Consider the following 24802-nt stretch of genomic DNA (forward strand, 5'->3'; position numbering starts at 1 on the left):
CAAGCTGATTATTTCTTGTCCGACCTTCACAACAATTGATCACCAGCAGTGCAAGTAGGCCGCTACACCGTACCAGCAACCTATTTATAGTCGGTATGGCATACCAGAAAGACACAGCAGCAGCCCAGCCAGAGGAGAGAGCTGGGAGTTCTGCTCCTTTCCCTGCTGGGAGGAGCAGAGGGGAACGGAGCAGAATGCCGGCAGCTCCTCCGGCTGCTGCCCCCCCACCTCCAACCTCGCTCCCGCCCCAGCCCTATCTCTGGCAGGGCTGCTGCTGTAGTATGAGGAAAGACGGAGATGCAGCTCCGTGCCTGGAAGAGCAGGGGGTGGGGCTGGGAGTTCTGCTCCTTTCCCTGCTGCCCCTCCCAGCAGGGAAAGGAGCAGAACTCCAAGCCCCTCTGCCCCCTGCCCCTGCCCTTCCAGGCATGGAGCTGTGTCTCTGTCTGTGTACAACAACAGCAGCCCCACCGGAGGAGAGAGGCTGGGGGAGAGGGGCTGGGAGTTCTGCTCCTCCGGCGGCTGTACTGCCCCCACCCCCCAGCCTCATTCCCCAGCCCTATTTCCAGCGTAGCTGGAGGAGGACAAAGCTCCCCTGCTCCAGGTAACATGGGATGGATGTGAGGAGGGGACAGGAAGAGCGTAGGGGGCCCGGGCTGGGCGGTTAGGAGTCACATGGCGGGTCACTTGGGAAGGTCATGTGCCCCCCCGCCCCCCTGGACCAGTAAGACATGGGTTTTACTTGCACCACTGTTGATCACTGTCCTCTTTATAATAGCCCTTAACATATTTGAAGGCTTATCAGGTCCCCCATCAGTCTTCTTTTCTCAAGACTAAACATGCCCTGCTTAACCATTCATCATAGGTCAGGTTTTCTAAAACTTTTAACATTTTTGTTGTGCTCCAATTTGTTCATATCTTTCTTAAGGTGTGGCACCCAAAATTGGATGCAATAATCCATCTGAGGCCTCACCAATGCAGAGTAGAGTGGGATAAGTGCCTCCTAAGTCTTACATAAGACACTCTGTTAATACACCCCAGAATGACATTAGCCTTTTTTGCAACTGCATCACATTGTTGATTTATATTCTATTTATAACCACTATAATCCCAGAATGCTTCTCTGCAGTATTACTGCCTAGCTAGTATTACTGCCAACCTATTCTGCAGTTGCGTATTTGATTCAAATCCAATCTAGTTTATAAAGCTTAAATTGTGTTTTTGTTTTATTTCTTAGGTAATCTGCTTTGCTCTGTACATTTGCTACTTATAATCACTTAAAATCTATCTTAACTACAAAGGTAGTTAATACATTTGTTTTATTTTTTTTTTACCTAAGCTAGTGTGTTTTGCTAGAAGTGTTTGAGGAACCTGCTTAGGAAAAAAACTGCTGCATTATCCTCTCCACATTGAGGGAGGGATGGACAGGTAATAAACTTATATTGGTCAGACTTTTGACCAGGGCAAGATGGTACAGCTCTGGAATCCTAGGCTGTAGAGCTGGAGGACAGTTGGCTGGAGCCTCTCTATTGTTAGTTCATGAATGGCTGAGGAGAAGCATTCATATAACTGCAGCTGGGTGTGTCCCTGCCTGTGTAAATGTGTGTGTGAGTGCAGGACCAGGAGCGGTCTGCAGCTTCTCACAGCCTCACAGTGTGAGAGGGGATCCAGATTGGTATGTCAGAAGGCTCAGCAGTACTCCAGTTCCAGGTTGCACCACAGGGAAGTCCATCATACCTATTTTTCTGACATTGAAGCCTGAGGCAGTCTACTCTGTCTCTTCTCAGAGACAGGAGGCTGATTTGATCCCAGATCCAAGAACCAAGGCTCCTACGGCCTCCTCAACAAGAAAAGGCTCTGAGAGCCTCTGCTTTTTATGAACATATGATTTGTGAAGGTCCCAATAACAGAGCAGCACTCTGGTGAATGGGATTTCACAAGGCAGAACAAATAGATGTATAATTAACTGCTGACACATAGCAGACACACACTAATTAAATCCTCCATTCTTATCTTGATTTTTAGTAGCTGGATTAGCTGCATTAATGGTACCCCTCCATGCACATTTATTGGTTCCTTCCATCAGCTCAGCAACAACATGAGGTGGAACCACCACCATCTTGTGTATCTGGTGTTCTGTTGGGGAACTGATCAACCTGAGCCAAGTTGAAGCACTCACAGATGAAGTCTGAAAAACAGCATCACATATGTGGATGCCAACCTATGGCCCAGTAGCACCAGACACATCTGCATCATCATAGTCAAGTTTGATTTTATCCCGAACACTAGCGATTGCATTGACAGAAATCTGAGAAGGCTAGGCTCTCTCTGAACCAGAGTCAATTAGGACTTCTATGAACTCTATCGTCTGTGATGGGATAAGACTATTTTCATAGTTCATGAGAAGACCCTGCTGCTAGAACAGGTAAAGTGCATATTCTAGACTTGCTGCCAACTTCTGCTGGGTTCTGTCACATATTAGTCAATTGTCCAGGCGGGGGTAGATGTGTAAGAAGGGTGTCTTCTGCCTTAGTTGGGACTGATATATGTAAGCCTTCTTTTAGGAGTTCATAAATTCCCAGGGACTTTAAGGTAACCCTTGAGGGAAAGGCGTGCTTCATCAGTTCTCTGGCTGAAGAGGACAATTTCCTCAAAAGACAAGTCCTCTGTCATGACCTTTATGCCATGTGGTAATCCCAGTCCCCACAGCCTTGAGACCCATCTCATACTAATGGCCTTTGCCATCAACCTTGCAGCCATATAGGAACCAGAGTCATCAGCACCAAACTATTGCTGCCAAGGTAATCTGTGCCAGGACTGTTGATGTGGGAGCTGTCAATCCAACTGGGGACTTTGTCAATGTTGAGGTGGCCGGCATCTACATTGTTGGTGCCGACTCTGTCAGTGCTTTCTTCACCATTCCACTGTCCGATCCCACAGTGTGATGAATGCTCAAGGGAGTGCTGGCTGATGCTAATTGATGCTGGTTCTAACAGTCGCTTCTGGGTCCAAAGTGACCTGCATGAACTGCTCAAATAAATGCATCTTGTGCATAGCATCCCTGGACTTACCGTGCAGGTCCTGGAGGAGAAGGACTTGCACACAAAGCACTTATCTAAGATGTGGCTCTCTCCTAGGCAGAAAAGGCACTGACTGTGTCATCCTTAATGGAGATCAGTCCGTTGCAGGACATGCAGAGTTTGAACCAAATACATTTCTTCTTCAAATAGGTTGAAAAATCCTGGATTAAGGTCTCCGAAGACTAATCGGTCAGTCACTCGCTGGGTTCCATCTCACTGTCACAGGGCAGTAAGAGAGAACTGGGAAGAACCATGGCCATTCCACTGTTTATGCCCTTGCATGGGAGTATGAGGTGATACAGGGTGTACACACAGACACCGCAATTCAAAAAAATCCAATCTCAAGCATTTGAAGAGCGTATGCTCCTACAATGGGATCTACACCGACAACAACAACATCTGACTGACATGTCTACACTGACATATTACAAGAAGAACACTCATTCTCATCCAGTGAAATTGGGGTAACGTCTGTAGGGCTCGGAGATGCCTGGAAGAAAGTGTTGGGGTAAGTCAAAGATGAAGAATGAGGAAATAAGATAACAGATTTTAACAGACCTACTGGATCAACAGGGAACCACACAGCTTTGCACTATGAGAATTCAAGAAACATCAAAGTTAATACTGTCTATGAGAAAGAAAACTCATTGAGACTGTTAATACACCTGTATCACAAAGACACTAAGTAGTAACCTTTAACACATTCTAGAGAAAACAGAGTACAAATTCCCTGTCTTTCCACAAAGCCAAAGGGCTGAAGAAACAATATGAACACAAAGCAAAGGGGCTTTAGGGGAAGAAACAGGCAACCCAAGAAATCACTACGAGTATTGGAGAACCTACCAGGAAGAAGGCAAAGTAACTAAACAGGATACACAGTACTATCCTAAACAAAGCCAAAGGACTGTCTAAGAGCTGAAGCCTGCCAAGATATCAGTTCTGACTCAAAGCTCTCCTTTCCTGAGGCACTGGCTATTGGTCTGTTTTTGTGAGTTATGGTAATTCCCCCCTTTTCACAGACTGGACGCATAGACTTAACTAGATCAGATTTTCTCCAATATAATTTGTTCTGCACTGAGAGTTGACTATTCTAAACTTAAAAATAACATTCAAATACAGTCCCAAATTTGAAAGTGAGCATACATATGTAAAAAAAATTTGGCCAGTAATTTCCTAAATCATTTTATAATGATGACCGTTTAAACAAGTATTTTCTTAACACTAAACTTCTGTTTTGTCCTACATGGACCATTAGGAGGACAAGTTAGTGACTCCATTGTTGAAGATAAACATTGGGGACTCTTCAGTACATATTTGGTCAGGGGGCTCCCTAGACAAACACCCCTTTCTCCACACACAAATGACCTCGGCCCGCGCCACTTCCCGCAGCCCCCATTGGCCGGGCACAGCGAACCGCGGCCAGTGGAAGCTGCGATCGGCCGAACTTGCGGACTCAGCAGGTAAACAAACCGGCCCGGCCTGCCAGGGGCTTTCCCTGCACAAGCAGCGGAACAAGTCTGGGAAACACTGAACTACAGAATGATAGATTTTAAGTGATTATAAGTGATAGTAAACAGATCAAAGCAGATTACCTAGCAAATAATCAGAACGCAAGCTAAGTCTAAGATATTAGATCAGTGGTTCCCAAACTTGTTCCGTCGCTTGTGCAGGGAAAGCCCCTGGCGGGCCGGGCCAGTTTTGCTGCTCCAGGCCAAGGGGGGCTGAGGGAAGTGGCGCGGGCCGAGGGACGTACTGGCTACCGCTTCCCGCAGCCCCCCATTGGCCGGGCACAGTGAACTGCATCCAGTGGGAGCTACGATCGGCCGAACCTGCAGACGCGGCAGGTAAACAAACCAGCCAGGCCCACCAGGGGCTTCCCCTGAACAAGCGGCAGAACAAGTTTGGGAACCACTGTATTAGATAGATGGGGTTTGAATTAGCAATATCTCACCCTGACTGATGATACAAGCAGGCTTGCAGATTCTTAAGACACAACCTGCATCTGCCTTGCAGCTTAGGTTCCCCTCCCCCATTCCAAGTCCTTTGTCTTCCACAGCTTCTTTCAGGTGTTGAGTTGTGGGGCAGTGAAGACAAATCATGTCGTCACTCTCCATCTTATATAGTTTCTCCATATGGTGGGAACCCTTTGTTCCAAGCTAAATTCCCAGCCCAGTCTGTGGAAAAATAGAGGTACCAAAATGGAGATTAGTATCATGTGATCTGGTCACATGCCCTTGCGTGCTCCCGAGTCAGAGCAGCCATTGTCCATAGGCTGTCTGCAGCATTTCCAGGAAGGCTCACCAGGTGGGGGATAAGCTTCTCCTAAAGCCTATTGTTTCCCTTAATGGCCCATTACCTTGAATAGGCCCTTCACAATCAGTTGTCTAGACTGGAAGCATCTTGCCTGGTGACTGTCATCCAGTTGTAACCACATTTGAAATACAGATACATAGTCACTACTCATAACTTCAGATACAAAAAATGATACGTGAACACAAGTAGGATAATCATATTCAGCAAATCATAACTTTTTCATAGACGCCTCACATGCAATATTTTGTACAAGATGCCTCAAAATTATGTCATAATCATATCACAATTATACCACTATGATGAATATGGGGTGCAATGTCACACAGACAACACTGAGAGGTAGAGCACCATGTCAGTTTCAAGTCAGTTTTACCAAGTGTTTTAAAATTGAGACAATCAAATCCGTTTGAAATTTGGCATGCCAACATTTGTGTGTATTTGGGGGTTGTGGTGTTTTGTTTTGGTAATCCTAACCTTGTTCTAATGTATATGTAAAGCCGCATTCTAAATTTTGGGAATTAAGCTCTCATGTTCTGAGAGGGCATGAACAGCACCGGGCAGCCTTCTGTGTGCAAATTTTACACTGTGTGCAATATAAATCTGCTTGCAACTAAATTATTGCGATGTCACACATTGAACATGATTTCACTCTCTGGGCTTGTTTAAATGAATAGTGTGCAGCAATCTGACTTGTAAATCTACAGCACATTAGCATACTAGGCACTAATTGTTCATATGGACTCTCCTGTGCACATGAAAACTTCCCTAGTATATTCTAATTTACTCCCATTTACTGTACGGTAGCAAGGTCCATATGGACAGTTAGTGTGTGGCACATTAGTGCACTGTCAATGTACACTCAAGCCTGAACATATAAAAAGAAACACTCAAAGCATTGCAGGGAACAGAGATCTCAGCAATTGTGTGCGTTCAGGTGATATCACCACCTAGCACATGAGAAACTAAGAACTTGCCACATAAGCTTTTCAGTTCACTTTTAAAGAAACAGCACTGTAGTATGTAGTAAAAAAAGATTATGAAAAAATGTTAGAAGTACTGTACTTCGAGGCTTTCAATCTAATTTATCTAAAAGTTTTCTTCACGGTGAAAGTCCTTTTTAGTACACATGGACCAAAAAAACCCCTGTACATAACAGTTATATTATAACAGTTATATTCCCAATTTAGGCCTTTTTGGAAGAATTCTATGTACTAAGCTCCACAATTCATACACATTTTTAATTAAAAAATCTTTGTTATTTTAGCTAGCAGTCAGTCATCACTATAAAATGAAATTCAGCTTTAAATAAAAATGAATTTCCTTTTAAATGTTGTCCTGACTCCCCATGAAGTAGATTTCTATTCTAAAATCTCTTGGTGTAAAAAGCTCCTTACAAGGAATTCATGCAAAACACTTAGATTCTTTACTACATGTTGATAGTTGTATGAAAAACAGAATATATTTGTAAAACTCACGAAGCTTGGCTCCTTGTTCAAGCAGGCCTCAACAAACTCTTTGAGGGGTTTACTGTAGTTTTCTTCCAGTGTTGGTGGATTGTTCTTTGGAATGAGGAACAAAACCTTCATCGGATGCAACGCTGAATGCGGTGGCTTTCCTTTTGCAAGTTCTATGGCTGTTATGCCTAATGACCAGATGTCTGCCTGTAACACAAACAATATTTATAGATATATGGGAGGCCAAGGGGAGCATGTGAGGAAGAAAGAAACAGCTGATTTTACAACTTTCTTGCAAATTACTGCTTTCAAGAGTATGTTTTATTTTTGTCAAGAACCACAGGTTACCTTGTACTCACTTCCCCTATTCTGTGTCTCCTAGAAAAATGTAGTAGTTTGAACAAAACACAGAATTAACTCATCTTATGCTTCATTTACTGAATGAAAATACTATCTTGTTAAAAAAGACTGGAGTCTGAACCTCTTCCCTGGAACTCTGGGCATCTACTCTTCATATAAAATATACTCATTAGTCTCTTTTATTCAACAGCCTACTGCATCCCAAGTTTTAAGTATGGGACACAATAATTGAATAAAGTTTCTAGAAAAGGCCAAGACTACTTTCACATGGGTCAATATGATTTTTGGAACAGCGCCCTTAAGGAAGCAATACACATATGATAGTTACACCTGACTGACTAAGTACCATATCTGATTTGCATTTTATGTTATAATTAATAAAATACCACTTTCAAATCATGTTTATTTAATTAATTTAAACTCCTATCCAAACCTGAGGCCATATACAAGGATTTAAAACAGCAACAATAAAAATCCTAATACAACTAAGATACAAAGATTTTCAGCCAAGCTGCAATACAATATAGCCCATGTAATAATGTAAAAAGTTATAACCTTATATGTCCACAATCATCATCACATAAAACCCATAACATAACCACACAAAAAGCCTACTATAGGAAATAAAACCCCAAAACTATTTATCCCAAATCCCTCACCCACCACTTCCTGCAAAATCCTGGAAGAACAAATATGCCTTGTAGCATCTTCTGAAGATTACCAGATCCAGGCCCTTAGAGATCAAAGAGAAGTACGAGAACGGAGATCCAGAGCTGAGGATTCCTTACTGCTGCTGCTAAAACATGCTGCTACGACCCCAACCCCCCTTTTAAATCAGAGGACTGTATGCTCAGATATCTCTGCTGACAGCACAGCTTCACCCAGAGAAGCAATATTTATGATTTTAAGGGCCCCAAAAATTAGGACTCTAAGTCAAAATGCTTTAAATTCCATCCAGAAACTAATCTGAACACCATGCAAGTCTCAGAGCACAAGGATAATATGCTCTCCACATGCAGCACACTTAATATGCAGCTTTCCTAAATTTCAGATAGACATTAAAGTGCGGTCATGGTGTGAAAAGTGACCAACTATAAAAAGGAAGTGTAGGCTTCCATGCTGTGGGGGACTGACCTCAATATTGATGCAGAAATATATTAATAAATTATAGATAGACCATAGGTGAGGCAATATCTTTTATTGGACTATCTTCTAGTGGTGAGAGAGAAAAGATCTGAGCTTACCGAGAACTCTTCTTCAGAGAGACATCTCACCAACCTTGTCTCTCTAATATCTCTAATAACATGGCTACAACAAACAGTGCATTAATAAATCAAACTTGTTGGGACTTTACTGAATAGTAAAATATAGCTACCAGTAGTTATAGCCAGGATGCTTGAAAATATAACAATATCAGACTATGTACCTTATAAAATGTTCAAGCTGACCAAAGGAATTGCAGGAGCTTCTGCTTTCTGTCACCCTGGAGACCAGCAAATGTCAGGAAAATAGCCCTCCTTAGCCATAAAACCATGCTTATACACCTAAGAGTGACTTATCTAGACCAAGACACCTTCCCTCTTATATAAAAACACCAGTTTGGTAGAAATGTAATCCTTACTTCAAGCAAACAAACCATGTATAACATTCAAGATTTAGGAACACACTTGATTGTGAAAAAGAATGTAGGATTGTGTTATCAGAGCAAAAAGTGGCTTTTTTTGCCCTCCCAAGAAAAACTTCTAGGTAAACCTAGGCAAAAAATTCTAGAAACGTCCTCATTAAAGTGAATATTATAATTACTCTAAAAACTTCATTCAGAAAAGCTTCCTGGAAAAATGTGGAAGCTGGAAGTATGTTAAACCTTTATTTCTTAAATGTTGAAATGGCAAATAGTTTTGAATTACATATTCGTGTTTTAAACTAAATGTAAAGTGTCCAGTGTAATTTCCTAATATGATTGTTATGTACACGGTAAAAGGCTTTATGTACAAACATGGAATCTAACTATGTGTTTCATTCCTCTCTAGGGCAGATCCACACAGAGGAGGACAATCTACCACTGCTATTAATTACTCTATGAGTTCAAGTGGCAGATATCTATGTGATGGATCTGAACATAAGAATGGCCATACTGGGTCAGACCAAAGGTCCATCCAGCCCAGTATCCTGTCTACCCACAGTGGCCAATGCCAGGTGCCCCAGAGGGAGTGAACCTAACAGGTAATTATCAAGTGATCTCTCTCCTGCATTCCATCTCCACTCTCTGACAAACAGAGGCTAGGGACACCATTCCTTACCCATGCTGGCTAATAGCCACTAACGGACTTAACCTCTATGAATGTATCCAGTTCTCTTTTAAACCCTGTTATAGTCCTAGCCTTCACAACCTCCTCAGGCAAGGAGTTCCACAGCTCGACTGTGCCCTGAATGAAGAACTTCCTTTTTTTTGTTTTAAACCTGCTACCCTTTAATTTCATTTGGTGGCCCCTAGTTCTTATATTATGGGAACAAGTAAATAACTTTTCCTTATTCACTTTCTCCACACCACTCATGATTTTATATACCTCTATCATATCCCCCTTTAGTCTCCTCTTTTCCAAGCTGAAAAGTCCTAGCCTCTTTAATCTCTACTCATATGGGACCCATTCCAAACCCTTAATCATTTTAGTTGCCCTTCTCTGAACTTTTTCTAATGCCAGTATATCTTTTTTTGAGATGAGGGGACCACGTCTGTATCAAGATGTGGGCATACCATGGATTTACATAAAAGGGCAATAAGATATTCTCCGTCTTATTCTCTATCCCTTTTTCTAATGATTCCTAACATCCCGTTTGCTCTTTTGACTGCCACTGCACACTGCATGCACGTCTTCAGAGAACTATCCATGATGACTCCAAGATCTTTCTCCTGATTAGTTGTAGCTAAACTAGCCCCCAACATATTGTATGTATAGTTGGGGTTATTTTTTTCATTGTGCATTACTTTACATTTATCCACATTAAATTTCATTTGCCATTTTGTTGCCCAATCACTTAGTTTCGTGAGATCTTTTTGAAGTTCTTCTCAATCTGCTTTGGTCTTAACTATCTTGAGCAATTTAGTTTCATCTGCAAACTTTGCCACCTCACTGTTTACCCCTTTCTCCAGATCATTTATGAATAAGTTGAATAGGATTGGTCCTAGGACTGACCCTTGGAGAACACCACTAGTTACCCCTCTCCATTCTGAAAATTTACCATTTATTCCTACCCTTTGTTCCCTGTCTTTTAACCAGTTCTCAAGATCAGTGAAAGGATCTTTCCTCTTATCCCATGACAAATTATTTTACGTAAGAGCCTTTGGTGAGGGACCTTGTCAAAGGCTTTCTGGAAATCTAAGTACACTATGTCCACTGGATCCCCCTTGTCTACATGTTTGTTGACCCCCTCAAAGAACTCTAATAGATTAGTAAGACATGATCTCCCTTTACAGAAACCATGTTGACTTTTGCGCATCAATTTATGCTCTTCTATGTGTCTGACAATTTTATTCTTCACTACTGTTTCAACTAATTTGCCCGGTACTGACATTAGACTTACCGGTCTGTAATTGCCAGGATCACCTCTAGAGCCCTTCTTAAATATTGGCATTACATTAGCTATCTTCTAGTCATTGGGTACAGTATCTGATTTAAAGGACAGGTTACAAACCATAGTTAATAGTTCCGCAATTTCACATTTGAGTTCTTTCAGAACTCTTGGGTGAATGTCATCTGGTCCCGGTGACTTATTACTGTTAAGTTTCTCGATTAATTCTAAAATCTCCTCTAGGGACACTTCAATCTGTGACAATTCCTCAGATTTGTCACCTACAAAAGATGGCTCAGGTTTGGGAATCTCCCTAACATCCTCCGCCATGAAGACTGAAGCAAAGAATTCATTTCGTTTCTCTGCGATGACTTTATCATCTTTAAGTGTTCCTTTTGTATCTCGATCGTCCGGGGCACCACTGGTTGTTTAGCAGGCTTCCTGCTTCTGATGTACTTAAAAACCATTTTGTTATTACCTTTTGAGTTTTTGGCTAGCTGTTCTTCAAACTCCTTTTTGGCTTTTCTTATTATATTTTTACATTTAATTTGGCAGTGTTTATGCTCCTTTCTATTTACCTCACTAGGATTTGACTTCCACTTTTTAAAAGATTCCTTTTTCATCTCTCACTGCTTCTTTTATATGGTTGTTAAGCCACGGTGGCTCTTTTTTAGTTCTTTTAATTTGGGGTATACATTTAAGTTGAGCCTCTATTATGGTGTCTTTGAAAAGTGTTCATGCAGCTTGCAAGGATTTCACTGTAGTCACTGTACCTTTTAATTTCTGTTTAACTAACCACCTCATTTTTGCATAGTTCCCCTTTCTGAAATTAAATGCCACAGTGTTGGGCTGTTGAGGTGTTCTTCCCTCCACAGGAATGTTAAATGTTAATATATTGTGGTCACTATTTCCAAGCAGTCCCGTTATAGTTACCTCTTAGACCAGATCCTGCCCTCCACTCAGGACTAGATCGAGAGTTGCCTCTCCTCTTGTAGGTTCCTGTACCAGCTGCTCCAAGAAGCAGTCATTTAAAGTATTGAGAAATTTTGTCTCTGCATTTCATCCTGAGGTGATATGTACCCAGTCAATATGGGGATAATTGAAATCCCCCACTATTATTGAGTTCTTTATTTTGATAGCCTCTCTAATCTCCCTTAGCATTTCATCGTCACTATCACTATCCTGGTCAGGTGGTCAGTAATAGATCCCTACTGTTATTTTCTTATTAGAACATGGAATTACTATCCATAGAGATTCTATGGAGCATGTGGATTCATTTAAGGTTTTTATCTAGCTCAGCATCTTGTCTTCTGCCAGTGGACAATGCCAGGTGCTCCAGGGGGAATGAACAGAACAGGTAATCATCAAGTGATCCATCCTGTTGCTCATTCCCAGCTTCTGGCAAACAGAGGCTAGGGACACCATTCCTGCCCATCCTGGCTAATTGCCATTGATAGACCTACCCTCCATGAATTTATCTAGTTCTTTTTGAACCCTGTTTGAAGCACATCCTCTGGAATGGTGGTCAAAGCATAAAGGGGCCTGCAAATGTTTAGCATATCTGGAACATTAATACCTTCCAACGCCATCTACAACAGTGCTATGAAAAAGCCTGTTCTCACTTTCAGGTGACATTATAAGTAAGAAGCGGGCAGCATTATCTCCTGTAAATGTAAACAAACTTTTTCATGTTAGCAATTGGCCAAACAAGAAGTAGGACTGAGTGGACTTGTAGGCTCTAAAGTTTTAGCTTGTTTTGTTTTTGAGTGCAGTTATGTAAAAAAAATTTCTACATTTGTAAATTGCACTTTCCCGATAAAGAGATTGCACTACAGTCCTTGCATGAGGTGAACTGAAAAATACTATTTCTTTTGCTGTTTTTTGCAGTGCAAATATTTGTAATACAAAATAATACAAAGTGAGTACTGTACACTTTGTATTCTGTGTTGTAATTGAAATCAATATATTTGAAAATGTAAATACTCAAAAATATTTACATAAATGGTATTCTATTATTGTTTAACAGTGCAATTAAAACTACGAATCATCATGATTCTTTTTACTTGTGATTAATTTTTTTAATCATTGGCAGCCCTAATTTGTTTTCACGTAGATTATGAGGTACATGATGCAAATAATTAATCATGAGCATTGGACACCAACTTTTAAAACATACACAATTATTACCCACATACACAATTATAGATTTATTTGCAAATGGATTAATGGCATAATGTCTGTGTTTTTGTTATTCTTAAATATATATTTTGTGGCTGCAAGGTATTTTTAGTGCATTTATATTTAATTTTTTAAGCAGGCTTTATCATTTTTTATTTTGATACCCATGCTCTGTGGTTCATGGGCTTTATTACTGTTTGATTACCATTAAGACCCCAGGCCAAAATGGGGGAAACCCATTTTATTTTTATTTTTGACATCAGCAAGACAAAAATAATGATTTTCCCAGATTTTTTTTTAAAGGTAAAATTTACCATTTTTTACCAGGATTGCGAATTTTTTTTTAGTCTGGATGGAATTTTTAAAAATAATGATCCTAATTTTTAATAGGAATATTCAACTCATACCATATTGTATTATGTCCTTTACCATATTAATAATATACATTTGTATTAGCATGCATGCTAGGGCCAAGGAAACATTACCCTGAAGGGCACCAACAGCCTGCAAGAGGCAGAGGTGGTCCTTTTTTGGGAATTGCCACCCTATCCTGTCTGGAATTTAGCTTTTTTAAGGATACCCTCAGGGGCGTTGCTAAATTTTTAGGTGCTGCCACTCTGCATTTATTTTATCTGAACTATTAGGAACCCCTACCCCATGCCAACTGCTTTTAATATGTCCCTTTTTGCCCGGCCTTTGCAGAGTTTGGGCACATTATGAAGATTAAATTAATTTTTTTAGCCCGTACGTAATGGCTGGGGACAACTTTTTGCAGTGAGGTTTTATTGTTGAGACATTTGCTACAATAACCTTTTTAGAGTGCGGGTTGATTATTCATTACTCTTTTACATTGCTTTGAACTACATATGCCCTGAGCAAATTGATAACAGGTGGTTTTAGAATTTATATTTTTATACCTTTTATTTTGTGTTATTTTGGGCTGCAAGTTAATAATTATTTTATTAAGGCATTATTTAATTAAACTTTTTTTATTATGAATTTTTTCAGAACCTGGGGCCTTTAAAGTGTAGGGCAAGGAACTTTCCATTCCCCCTTTTGTTGTTACTACTTGTAGTTTTGCCTCCCTCAGACCTTTTCAACCAGTGTTTGGGGTTGAAAGCGATTGTTTCAGCCTAAAATGAACTGGCTTTCCCCCTGGAACTGTCTGCTTAGGGATTTCACTCCACAAGTGAATGCACTTGGGCTTACTACAATTAAACAACAGCCTGTCAGTTCCCACCCAGCAACAACTGAACCCACCTGCATAGCCTCCAATTCCTCCCACTAACAAATCTGCTCCCCCACTAGCCTCTAGTGCATACATGAGGATGGTGCTGTTGCCACTGAAGTGGTAGGGATTCTCATAGTCGCCAACATAGACCTTTTGTAACTCAAACCATGATACATAGCCAGTTCTTATTCATTCCCATGTGTAGCGGGGTGGCTACTCCGTTCCTAAAATAGAAGGGGTTAAAAGCAGCCCTGGAGAGGGCTGAGGCTGGGGGTGGCTGATTGGGGAAGCAGCCGCAGCTGGGCCATGCCCCAATCAGGCCCCAGCTGGCCTGTATAAAAAGGCTGTGAGCCAGAGGCCTAAGGAGTCTTTCTCCAAGCTGGGAGAGAGCAGGGCCTGCCTGACATGGTACTGATGGTGGTGCAGTGCTGGGCGGGGATATAAAGGGAAGGGTAAACCCCTTTAAAATCCCTCCTGGCCAGAGAAAAAAATCCTCTCACCTGTAAAGGGTTAAGAAGCTAAAGGTAACCTCACTGGCACCTGACCAAAATGACCAATGAGGAGACAAGATACTTTCAAAAGCTGGGAGGAGGGAGAGAAACAAAGGGTCTGGTCTGTCTGTCTGTCTATATGCTGCTTTGCCGGGGATAGACCAGGAATGGAGTCTTAGAACTTTTAGTAAGTAATCTAGCTAGGTATGCGTTAAGATTATGATTTCTTTAAATGGCTGAGAAAAGAATTGTGCTGAATAGAATAACTATTTCTGTCTGTGTATCTTTTTATAACTTAACGTTTTGCCTAGAGGGGTTCTCTATGTTTTGAATCTAATTACCCTGTAAGGTATCTACCATCCTGATTTTACAGGGGGGATTTCTTTATTTCTATTTATTTCTATTTTTATTAAAAGTCTCTTTGTAAGAAAACTGAATGCTTTTTCATTGTTCTCAGATCCAAGGGTTTGGGTCTGTGGTCACCTATGCAAATTGGTGAGGCTTTTTATCCAACATTTCCCAGGAAAGGGGGGGTGCAAGTGTTGGGAGGATTGTTCATTGTTCTTAAGATCCAAGGGTCTGGGTCTATAGTCACCTAGGCAAATTGGTGAGGCTTTTTACTAAACCTTGTCCAGGAAGTGGGGTGCAAGGTTTTGGGAAGTATTTTGGTGGGAAAGACATTTCCAAACAGCTCTTCCCCAGTAACCAGTATTTGTTTGGTGGTGGTAGCGGCCAATCCAAGGACAAAGGGTGGAATATTTTGTACCTTGGGGAAGTTTTGACCTAAGCTGGTAAAGATAAGCTTAGGAGGGTTTTCATGCAGGTCCCCACATCTGTACCCTAGCATTCAGAGTGGGGAAGGAACCTTGACAAGGTGAATCCCCTATTTTACCTTACTGGAAAGTTAGGAGGCATATGCCACAAGGTGGAGCACTGTAGCATGGTTCTCTCTTAGTACAGCTTCCATCCCCCTCTCAGTAGTTGCCAGTTGCAGCACAAATGGCTGTCCCACCCAGGGATATGCTAAATCTGGAGCCTGAACCAAGGCCTGTTTTAACTGGACCATGGCTTCCTGCTGTAGAGGGCCCCAGTTTCATTGTATCCCCCTTTTTAATAATTTATGCAGCATGGTTGCCTTTTTAAAAAAAAGTCCTTGTTAATTTCTCCCAACATTTTATTCATACCCAGAAAGGATTTAAGAGCAATTACATTTGTGGGAGTCTGCAGTTTAAGAATCAGCTCCACTCTTTGTTGGTCAGGGGAATGCCTCTTCTTTCCCAGAGTTACTCCAAGTTAATTTACTTGGTGGGAGCACAATTGGGCTTTTGGGGGCCTTACAAAAAATTCAAAAAGTTTAAAGTTTGGGGTTTAATGTAACACCTTGTTCAATACCTTTAGATTTTTTTCCTCGTGTAAGTGCAACCAGGATATTATTTACACAGGAAATTACACTATCCTTTTTAGGCATTCCATTCTACATCTTGATTATATGGACATGACAAATAGGGGCACTCTTCCAGTCCATGGGGACACTGGCAAAACACAACTTGAAAGGTAAAAGCAAATATGTAATAGCTGCTCTGATGTAAAGGGATAGCAAAGAAAGCATTGGCCAAATCCAAAACTGAAAACCACTGGGCCCCTCCTACAATGGAGGTCATCACCTCCTGATGCTTAGCCACTACAAAGGCCATTGGTAGTATCACCCGATTAAGGGGGCGGAAATCAACTACCAGCCTCCAAGTTCTGCCATCACTTTTAAGGACCAGCCAAAAGACAACATCATTGGGGCTTGACTGTTCCACTAAAATCTTGTGGAGGTGGATTACCAGGAGCACTGGGAGAGCTCTCACCCAGCACTCACATGCGACGACACTCACACTTCGGAGTGCTCCCGTGACAGCGCTTTGAAGTTTCCAGTGTAGCCATGCTCTTATTTTTCCTTTGGCTTGTACCTTAGGAGACATTTTTAAAATTTCCACCACCAGGTATTAGGGGCTCTGACTCAACTCTTGAAGCCTGTCTCCTTTCTCTTTCCTTTCTTCCCCTTTGGCCCTCGCCTTCCTTTAGAGTCTTCTTTGGGAGGGCTATTGCTTTCATGGGGTTGCTTTATGCAGAGCCACAGCTCCCCTTATGGCCATGAAAATAAATGGCAATCTTTGGACCTGATTTTTTTTTTGTTAATTTACTACTTTTTTAACAACTATTTTTAAGGCAATGACTAGAATCAGTAGCAGAGTTAACATTCCTATTGCTTAGCAATCACATTTTCAAGGACAATAAAAATACTTCCAGTTGTGGCATTAACCCTTAACTTATAAAACAAAACACACAAACGCAAAAGGAAAAAGCAGTGGCTAGGGTAGGGGAGAGTGAATGGGGGGTGGGTTCATGGAGAAAGAAAAAGCAGAAGAGGGAGGTAGGGTTATGGAGAAAGAAGAAGCGGAAGGGGGAGGGACAGTTGTGGAGAAAGAAGAAGCCGGGGGGGTGTGTGTGTGTGTGTGTAAAGAACGACTTAGGAACGAAGAGAAACCTAAGCCAGGAAAAACTTTAAAATATAGCTGTCAAGGTTCCTTCCCCACTCTGAACTCTAGGGTACAGATGTGGGGACCTGCATGAAAACCTCCTAAGCTTACTTTTACCAGCTTAGGTTAAAACTTCCCCAAGGTACAAACTATTTTACCTTTTGCCCTTGGACTTACGCTGCCACCACCAAATGTTTAACCGGTTACTGGAAAGAGTTGTTTGGAAAGTCTTTCCCCCCAAAATCCTCACCAAAACCTTTCACCCCCCTTTCTGGGGAAGATTTGATAAAAATCCTCACCAATTTGCATAGGTGACCACAGACCTCAAACCCTTGGATCTTAAGAACAATGAAAAAGCATTCACTTTCTTAAAAGAAGAATTTTAATAGAAGAAAAGGTAAAAAGAATCACCTCTGTAAAATCAGGATGGTAAATACCTTACAGGGTAATTAGATTCAAAACATAAGGTTTTACCTAGAGGGGTTCTCGAAGTTACAAAAAGACACAAAAACAGGAATATCCATTCCATTCAGCACAGCTTATTTTCTCAGCCGTTTAAAGAAATCATAATCTAACACATATCTAGCTAGATTACTTACTAAGTTCTAAGACTCCATTCCTGTTCTGTCCCTAGCAAAAGTATCACTCAGACAGACCCAGACCCTTTGTTTCTCCCCCTCCAGCTTTGAAAGTATCTGGTCTCCTCATTGGTCATTTTGGTCAGGTGCCAGCGAGGTTATCCTAGCTTCTTAACCCTTTACAGGTGAAAGGGTTTTTCCTCTGGCCAGGAGGGATTTTAAAGGTGTTTACCGTTCCCTTTATATTTATGACAACAGGAAACAACAAAAAGTGGGGCTCCGTGAGCCAAAGCATCTGGGAACGTGTATCCTTACCCCTATCCTGGATCTGAGAGGAAATTGGCTGTTGCCACCACATCTGCCAGAGTTGAGACCAGGGGTGCCAGCTATCCTTGCAGGCCATCCCAAGTCCGTGTTGTGGTTTAACAGGCTAACTGATTTCCCTGCTGCCCTGACCTGCTCAGGGGAGAAGGACCTGATCTGTATCCATTCTTCCCCTCCTTGGTTTATTATAGAAGCTATGGGCAGGGGCTTCTGCAACTCTTCCAGTGTTTCAAGCAAAGGACCAAATGGGGACTGCTCAGAAGGGGCCAAGGGAAAAGGAAGCTCTTGGGGATCATTCCTCTCATAATCATAATAGAAAGCATACAAGTCAGGGTCCTTTTCACACCCATCCTCAGACTGTTCGTATATAGGTTTGTTTGTCAGCCTGGGATAGAATTTTGGGTTTGACCTTTGATACTCTTATATCCTTACTAATATGTGTGAACAAAGACACTGTGTGCGTTGCTTCTGGCTGGCCAGATGGGTTTGCTAGCATAATGGGAAGAGGTAAGGAATTGAGCAGTTAAAGTGTTACAGGGCATGGTGGCAATGTAATATATGAGCACACTTTTAAGATTGCCTCAAGCCCTATCTCAAGGCAAGGCCAAACAACCAGTAGTGAGGGGCAAAGGGGAATTGGGGGGGGGGGGGGGGTAATAAAACACTAAAAGACCAAAAAAATGCCTGTCCCAAGCACAACCTCACCCCTCCCTTGGGATACAAAAGAGGTGGGAAGAAGACCCCAAACCCACAACCCCACAAAATGGAACATGACTATAAATTATAAGGGGTGGGACTGTAGGCATGCATTTCAGGTATATTTGGGCCTGCTAAGGAGGAGGAGGTGGGAATGGGGACACAGGCAAGGCTCTGCGGTGTCAGAACTGGGAAGGGGGACCTGAGGTAAACGCTCAGCAGCGTCAGAGCGGGGAACAGAACACAGGGGAACAGACTCTGCCCGTGTGTAAAGCTAAGGACATGCTTGCTTGGAATCCCAATAAACATTGCATTGCCTGCACTTTGGACTTCTAGTCTTCTGCTTTCTGTCTGCGTTACAACGACCATGGGAGGGGACGAAAGGAAAGCCCCCTAACACAAACTACGACTTCTCTAACCACTGCCACTATTCACTTCTGCTCTCCCAACATGGGTTTGAGAGCACAACTTTGTCTTTTACATTCCCATGATCTGCCTGGGTCTTATCCTGGGATTCTTTCAGTAAGGCTCTAACCCTGCTTCTATCAGTCTGCTTTTTTAATCCAAATACCCCCTGCTCCAATCTGTCACTCTCTCATTGTCACACACCTGCATCTACACTGCTACTATATTTGCTGTCTGAGTCAGGTTTGTTGCCCGGAGGATGTCTAACTCACTACTTTCTTTTCTATCTCAATTTTATTTTTCTTAAAGGCAGAAGTAGAAGAGTTAAACTGATTTATCTCTTTCTCTGCTACCATGGTTACCATCTGCTTACAGAGCTACAGGAACGCCCTGGGTACAGTGAAGACTCCAGGCTTCCAAAGACCATTATCATGCTCATATATATCATCAGCTTGATAATAGTGACCGTAATATAGTTAAATTTAATATCCCTGTGGCAGGAAAAACACCACAGTGGCCCAACACTCTAGCATTTAATTTCAGAAAGGGGAACGATACAAAAATGAGGTTAGTTGAACAGAAATTAAAGGGTACAGTACCAAAAGTGAAATCTCTGCAAGCTGCATGGAAACTTTTTAAAGACACCATAATAGAGGCTTAACATAAATGCATACCCCAAATTAAAAAACATAGTAAGAGAAGCAAAAAAGAGCCACCGTGGCTAAACAACAAAGTAAAAGAAGCAGTGAGAGGCAAAAAGGCATCCTTTAAAAAGTGGAAGTTAAATCCTACTGAGAAGAATAGAAAGGAGCATAAGCACCGGCAAATGAACTGTAAAAATACCATTAGGCAGGCCAAAAAAGAATTTGAAGAACAGTTAGCCAAAGACTCAAAAAGTAATCAGAAGCAGGAAGCCTGCTAAACAACCAGTGGGGCTACTGGATGATCGAGGTGCTAAAGGAGCACTCAAGGACAATAAGGCCATTGCGAAGAAACTAAATGAATTCTTTGCATAGGTCTTCAAAGCTGAGGATGTGAGGGAGATTCCCAAACCTGAGCCATTCTTTTTAGGTGACAGATCTGAGGAACTGTCCCAGATTGTTCCAAAACCTCCTCTAATGATATCTCAGATTGATAAATTAAACAGCAATAAATCACCAGGATCAGATGGTATTCACCCAAGAGGTCTGAAGGCACTCAAATGCGAAATTGCAAAACTACTAACTGTAGTCTGTAACCTAACATTTAAATCAGCTTCTGTACCAGATGACTGGAGGATAGCTAACGTGACGCAAATTTTTAAAAAGGACTCCAGAGGTGATACTGGCAATTACAGGCCTGTAAGCCTGACTTCAGTACCAGGCAAATTGATTGAAACTATAATAAAGAATAATATTGTCAGACATATAGATGAACATAATTTGTTGAGGAAGAGTCAACATGGTTTTAGTAAAGGGAAATCATGCCTTACCAATCCACTAGAATTCTTTGAGGGGGTCAACAAGCATGTGGACCAAAGGGATCCAGTGGATATAGTGTACTTAGATTTTGAGAGAGCCTTTGACAAGGTCCCTCACAAAAGGCTCTTACGCAAAGTAAGCTGCCACGGGATAAGAGGGAAGGTTCTCTCATGGATTAGTAACTGGTTAAAAGATAGGCAACAAAGGGTAGGTATAAATGATCAGTTTTCAGCATGGAGAGAAGTAAATAATGGTGTCCCCCAGGGGTCTGTCTTGGGACCAGTCCTATTCAGCATATTCATAAAGGATCTGGGAAAAGGGGGAAACTGTGAAATGGCAAAATTTGCAGATAATACAAAATTACTAAAGATAGTTAAGACCCAGGCAGACTGTGATGAGTTACAAAAGGATCTCTCAAACCTGGGTGACTGGGCAATAAAATGGCCTATGAAATATAATGTTGTTAATTGCAAAGTAATGCACATTGGAAAGCATAATCTCAACTATACTTATAAAATGATGGGGTCTAAATAAGCTGTTACCACTCAAGAAAGAGATCTTCTAGTCATTGTGGATAGTTCTCTGAAAATATCCACTCAATGTGCAATGGCAGTCAAAAAAGTGAACAGAATGCTGGGAATAATGAAGAAAGGGATAGATAATAGGACAGAAAATATCATGTTGCCTCTATATAAATCCTTGGTACACCCACATCTTGAATACTGTGTGCAGATGTGCTCGCCCCATCTCAAAAAAGATATATTGGAATTGGAAAAGGTTCAGAAAAGGGCAACAAAAATGATTGGGGAAGGGAACGGCTTCCATATGAGGAGAGATTAATAAGACTGGGACTTTTCCAAGACTGGGCTTGGAAAAGAGACTGCTAAGGGGAGATATGATTGAGGGCTATAAAATCATGACTGGTGTAGAGAATAGATAAGGAAGTGTTGTTTACTTCTCATAATACAAGAACTAGGGGTCACCAAATGAAAATTAATAGGCAGCAGGTTTAAAACAAATAAAAGGAAGTATTTCTTCACACAACGCACAGTCAACCTGTGGAACTCCTTGCCAGAGGATGTTGTGAAGGCCAAGGCCAAGACCATAACAGGGTTAAAAAAAGAACTAGATATGTTCATGGAGGATAGGTCCATCAATGGCTATTAGCCAGGATGGGCAGGAATGGTGTCCCTAGCCTCTGTTTGCTAGAAGCCGGGAATGAGCAAAGGGATGGATCATTTGATGATTACCTGTTCTGTTTATTCCCTCTGGGGCACCTTGCACTGGCCACTGTCGGAAGACAGGATACTGCGCTAAATGGACCTTTGGTCTGACCCAATAGGACCGTTCTTATGTTCTTATCAGTCAAGCTGTTTCCCAAAACCATGCCCAATGGTTCTTTCTTTCCAGATGTTCCCTTTCCTTCTAACATAATTTCTCACTCGACCAGGTCACCAGCCTCAACCCTGAGTCCCAGTAACAAAATTTATAAGTAAATTGACTTGTGGACTAGGACATGGGGAAATTACAGGCTTCTACCCTGCCACGCCATCCTCCCTTCTTGCACAGCAAATCGTTTATACCAGTTGTCCTCGCCTCTCCACGTCTCCTGGCAACTGGCTCACTAAATCTGTTACCATGCAGTGTTAGGAACAAATCAATGGGGACATAGCTCCTGTGTCTGATAAATGATTGGTATAAACAAGAGTGCTTTTACCTAAAACTACTTTTTAATGGGGTTTCAAGCAGACACACACACACACACTGTCGAAGTAAGTTCAGAGCATCCCAAACATTTATATTTACCCAAAGTTTGAAATGGTTTTGAGGAATCAGCAACCAGTCTTCTGTCCAGGGGCCCTCCTTCTGTCCAGTTGCTGAGGAGTTTAGGTGCCAGAACCTTACTGAAAGAAAAGCTTTCTCTGACTGCTCCAAAGTTTATTATTTGCCTAATTTTTTATAGTTAACTTAAGCAAAGCACATAACTCATAGTGACTCTTAGTGGGTCACCAATTTTCCTAATTTTAGCGAACTACTAATTTTTTATTAAAACATTTTTAGTATTTTTAGTTATAACAACAATAAAACTTATATATTAGGGACACTTAACCAAGGTTGACTGTCCAAACATTCCTTTTATTTTTATGGTATATTAATTTTTTTGTTTAATGTATTTCATTCTAATTAGCAAAACTCCAAACAAGGAGCTTTTAACCTTGCCTTTCAGAACCTAAAATTATCTCTAGCTATGTAGTATTTGGTTTTCAGCTAGCAATAGCTAAACACAGAAAAATGATTAACTGCAGTAATATCGCATTCTGGGATACATACAGTAATGTCAAATTCTGAGGTTACACATTGACCTGGATAGGAAAGCCTGACAGGCTAGGTGGACAGTCCGTAGCTCCCTGATGTTGATATATAGAGACTGGTCCTTTGAGAACCATAAACTCTGAGTTTGGAGGGGACCCAGATGAGCCTCCCACTCCAGGGCAGATGCATCCATCACCAATATCAGCAAAGGTTTAGGGCGAACAAAGGGAATGCCTGCACATACACTGACTGGGTCTGTCCACCAATCTAGAGAATACTTAAGAGGGCACATTCAGGACTGAGTTCACATGGTGACAACTTGACAAAAAAAACAGAAGACAGTCAACTTTAAAGATTCCTCAGATGCATTCTCGCATACCTATGAATATGCAAAAAGCCATACGCCCCCAGAGCCTAATGCAGTTTTGAGCTCTTGTGACTGGGTGAGCCTTGAGATCTGCAACAAGAGATCAAATTGTTTGGAACTTTGTGTCTAGAAGGAAAGCTCTTGAATAGAATCCAGTACTGCTCCTATAAAATCTGTCTTCTAAACTGGACAAAAGAGAGATTTCTATAAATTGATCAGTAGACCCAGAGCTTCAAACGTTGACTGGATGAGAGAGACACTGAACAATAACTGAGTCCTGGACCAGCTTCTTACACTAGCCAGTCATCCAGATAAAGATAAACTTGAACTCAGCCTCCTCAAGAAAGCAGTGATCACTGTCATACGGTGAAAACCCGAGAAGTTGCTGACAGGCCAAAGGGCAACATGGTGAAGGGCTAATGAGAGTGCTTCACTACAAATCTGAGATACATTCTGTGACCTTGATAAATTGCCACACGAAAATAGACATCTTTTAAGTTGAGGGCAGCATTCCAACCTCCAGGATCCAAAGAGGGAATAATGGAAACCAGGGTGATCATGCAAAACTTTTATCTTTGTGAGATATCTGTTCAGCTGGCACAGATCTAAAATTGGTCAAGACCTCCCTTTGCTTTTGGGATTAGGAAATAATAGTAATAAACCTCTTCCCTCTTGAGACAGTGCAGAATGTCCTCTATGGTTCCTACACAAAGGAGAGAATGAAGCTCCTGGGGGAGAAGGTCCTTGTGAGAGTGGTCCCTGAAGAGGAACAGGCAGGGAAGGGCAGAAACAAACTGGAGGGTATATCCCACTTCCACAGTGCTTAAGACCCATCGGTCTGAAGTAATCCAGGACTATGCACTGAGGAAGTGGGAAAGATGGCTTACAAACATGAGGGAGACGGAATCTGGCATCCTGGAAAGTGGGGTGATGTCCTCAACCAAGTTATCAAAACATCTGTTTAGCACCACCTGGCTGTTTAGATGGAGCAGGCGTTGATGCAGATGCAGAAGGAGGAAGTGGTTTATTATAACCTCTACTTTTCTTTCTTTGCAGGTCCTAACAAGGAGCAGGGGCAGAGTAACAGTGGGTCTGCTGCAGGTAAAAATGTTTCCTAGACAGGGCTGGAATATACAACCCCAAAGACTTTAAAGTTGCCCTACAATCCTTCACCCATGGAGCTTGGAGTCTGTTTCCACCAAAAAAATGAAGACTCTACAAAAGGCAGGTCTTGTATTGTTTGTTGGACCTCTTGTGCAAGCCCCAGGGCCTGCAGCCAAGAGCTCTTGTGCATGGAAACTGCAGAGGCCATGATGATCCTAGGAGCTGAATCTGCTGCATTTAGTCTAGCCTAGAGGGAAGTTCTCGCTCCAGATTTCCACTCATCATATAAAGAGAACTCTACTCTAGCATCCTCCAGCAATATGTCCCTAAACTTTAACATGGACTTGCAAACATTA

At 41.7% G+C, this 24802-nt stretch overlaps 1 protein-coding gene across 2 annotated transcripts in view; it reads right to left on the minus strand.

The window, feature by feature from the left end:
- The window catches only part of STK24 (serine/threonine kinase 24), a 134336-nt gene that overhangs the window by 21656 nt on the left and 87878 nt on the right, over nt 1–24802 (minus strand). For both annotated transcript variants that reach the window (XM_048853878.2, XM_048853882.2), the window contains exon 6: nt 6866–7051. In XM_048853878.2, the coding sequence (XP_048709835.1) occupies nt 6866–7051 (186 nt within the window). The remainder of the gene's footprint in view (nt 1–6865; nt 7052–24802) is intronic.

This window comes from Caretta caretta, chromosome 1 (assembly GCF_965140235.1).
Source record: "Caretta caretta isolate rCarCar2 chromosome 1, rCarCar1.hap1, whole genome shotgun sequence".
Classification (NCBI taxonomy): domain Eukaryota; kingdom Metazoa; phylum Chordata; order Testudines; family Cheloniidae; genus Caretta; species Caretta caretta.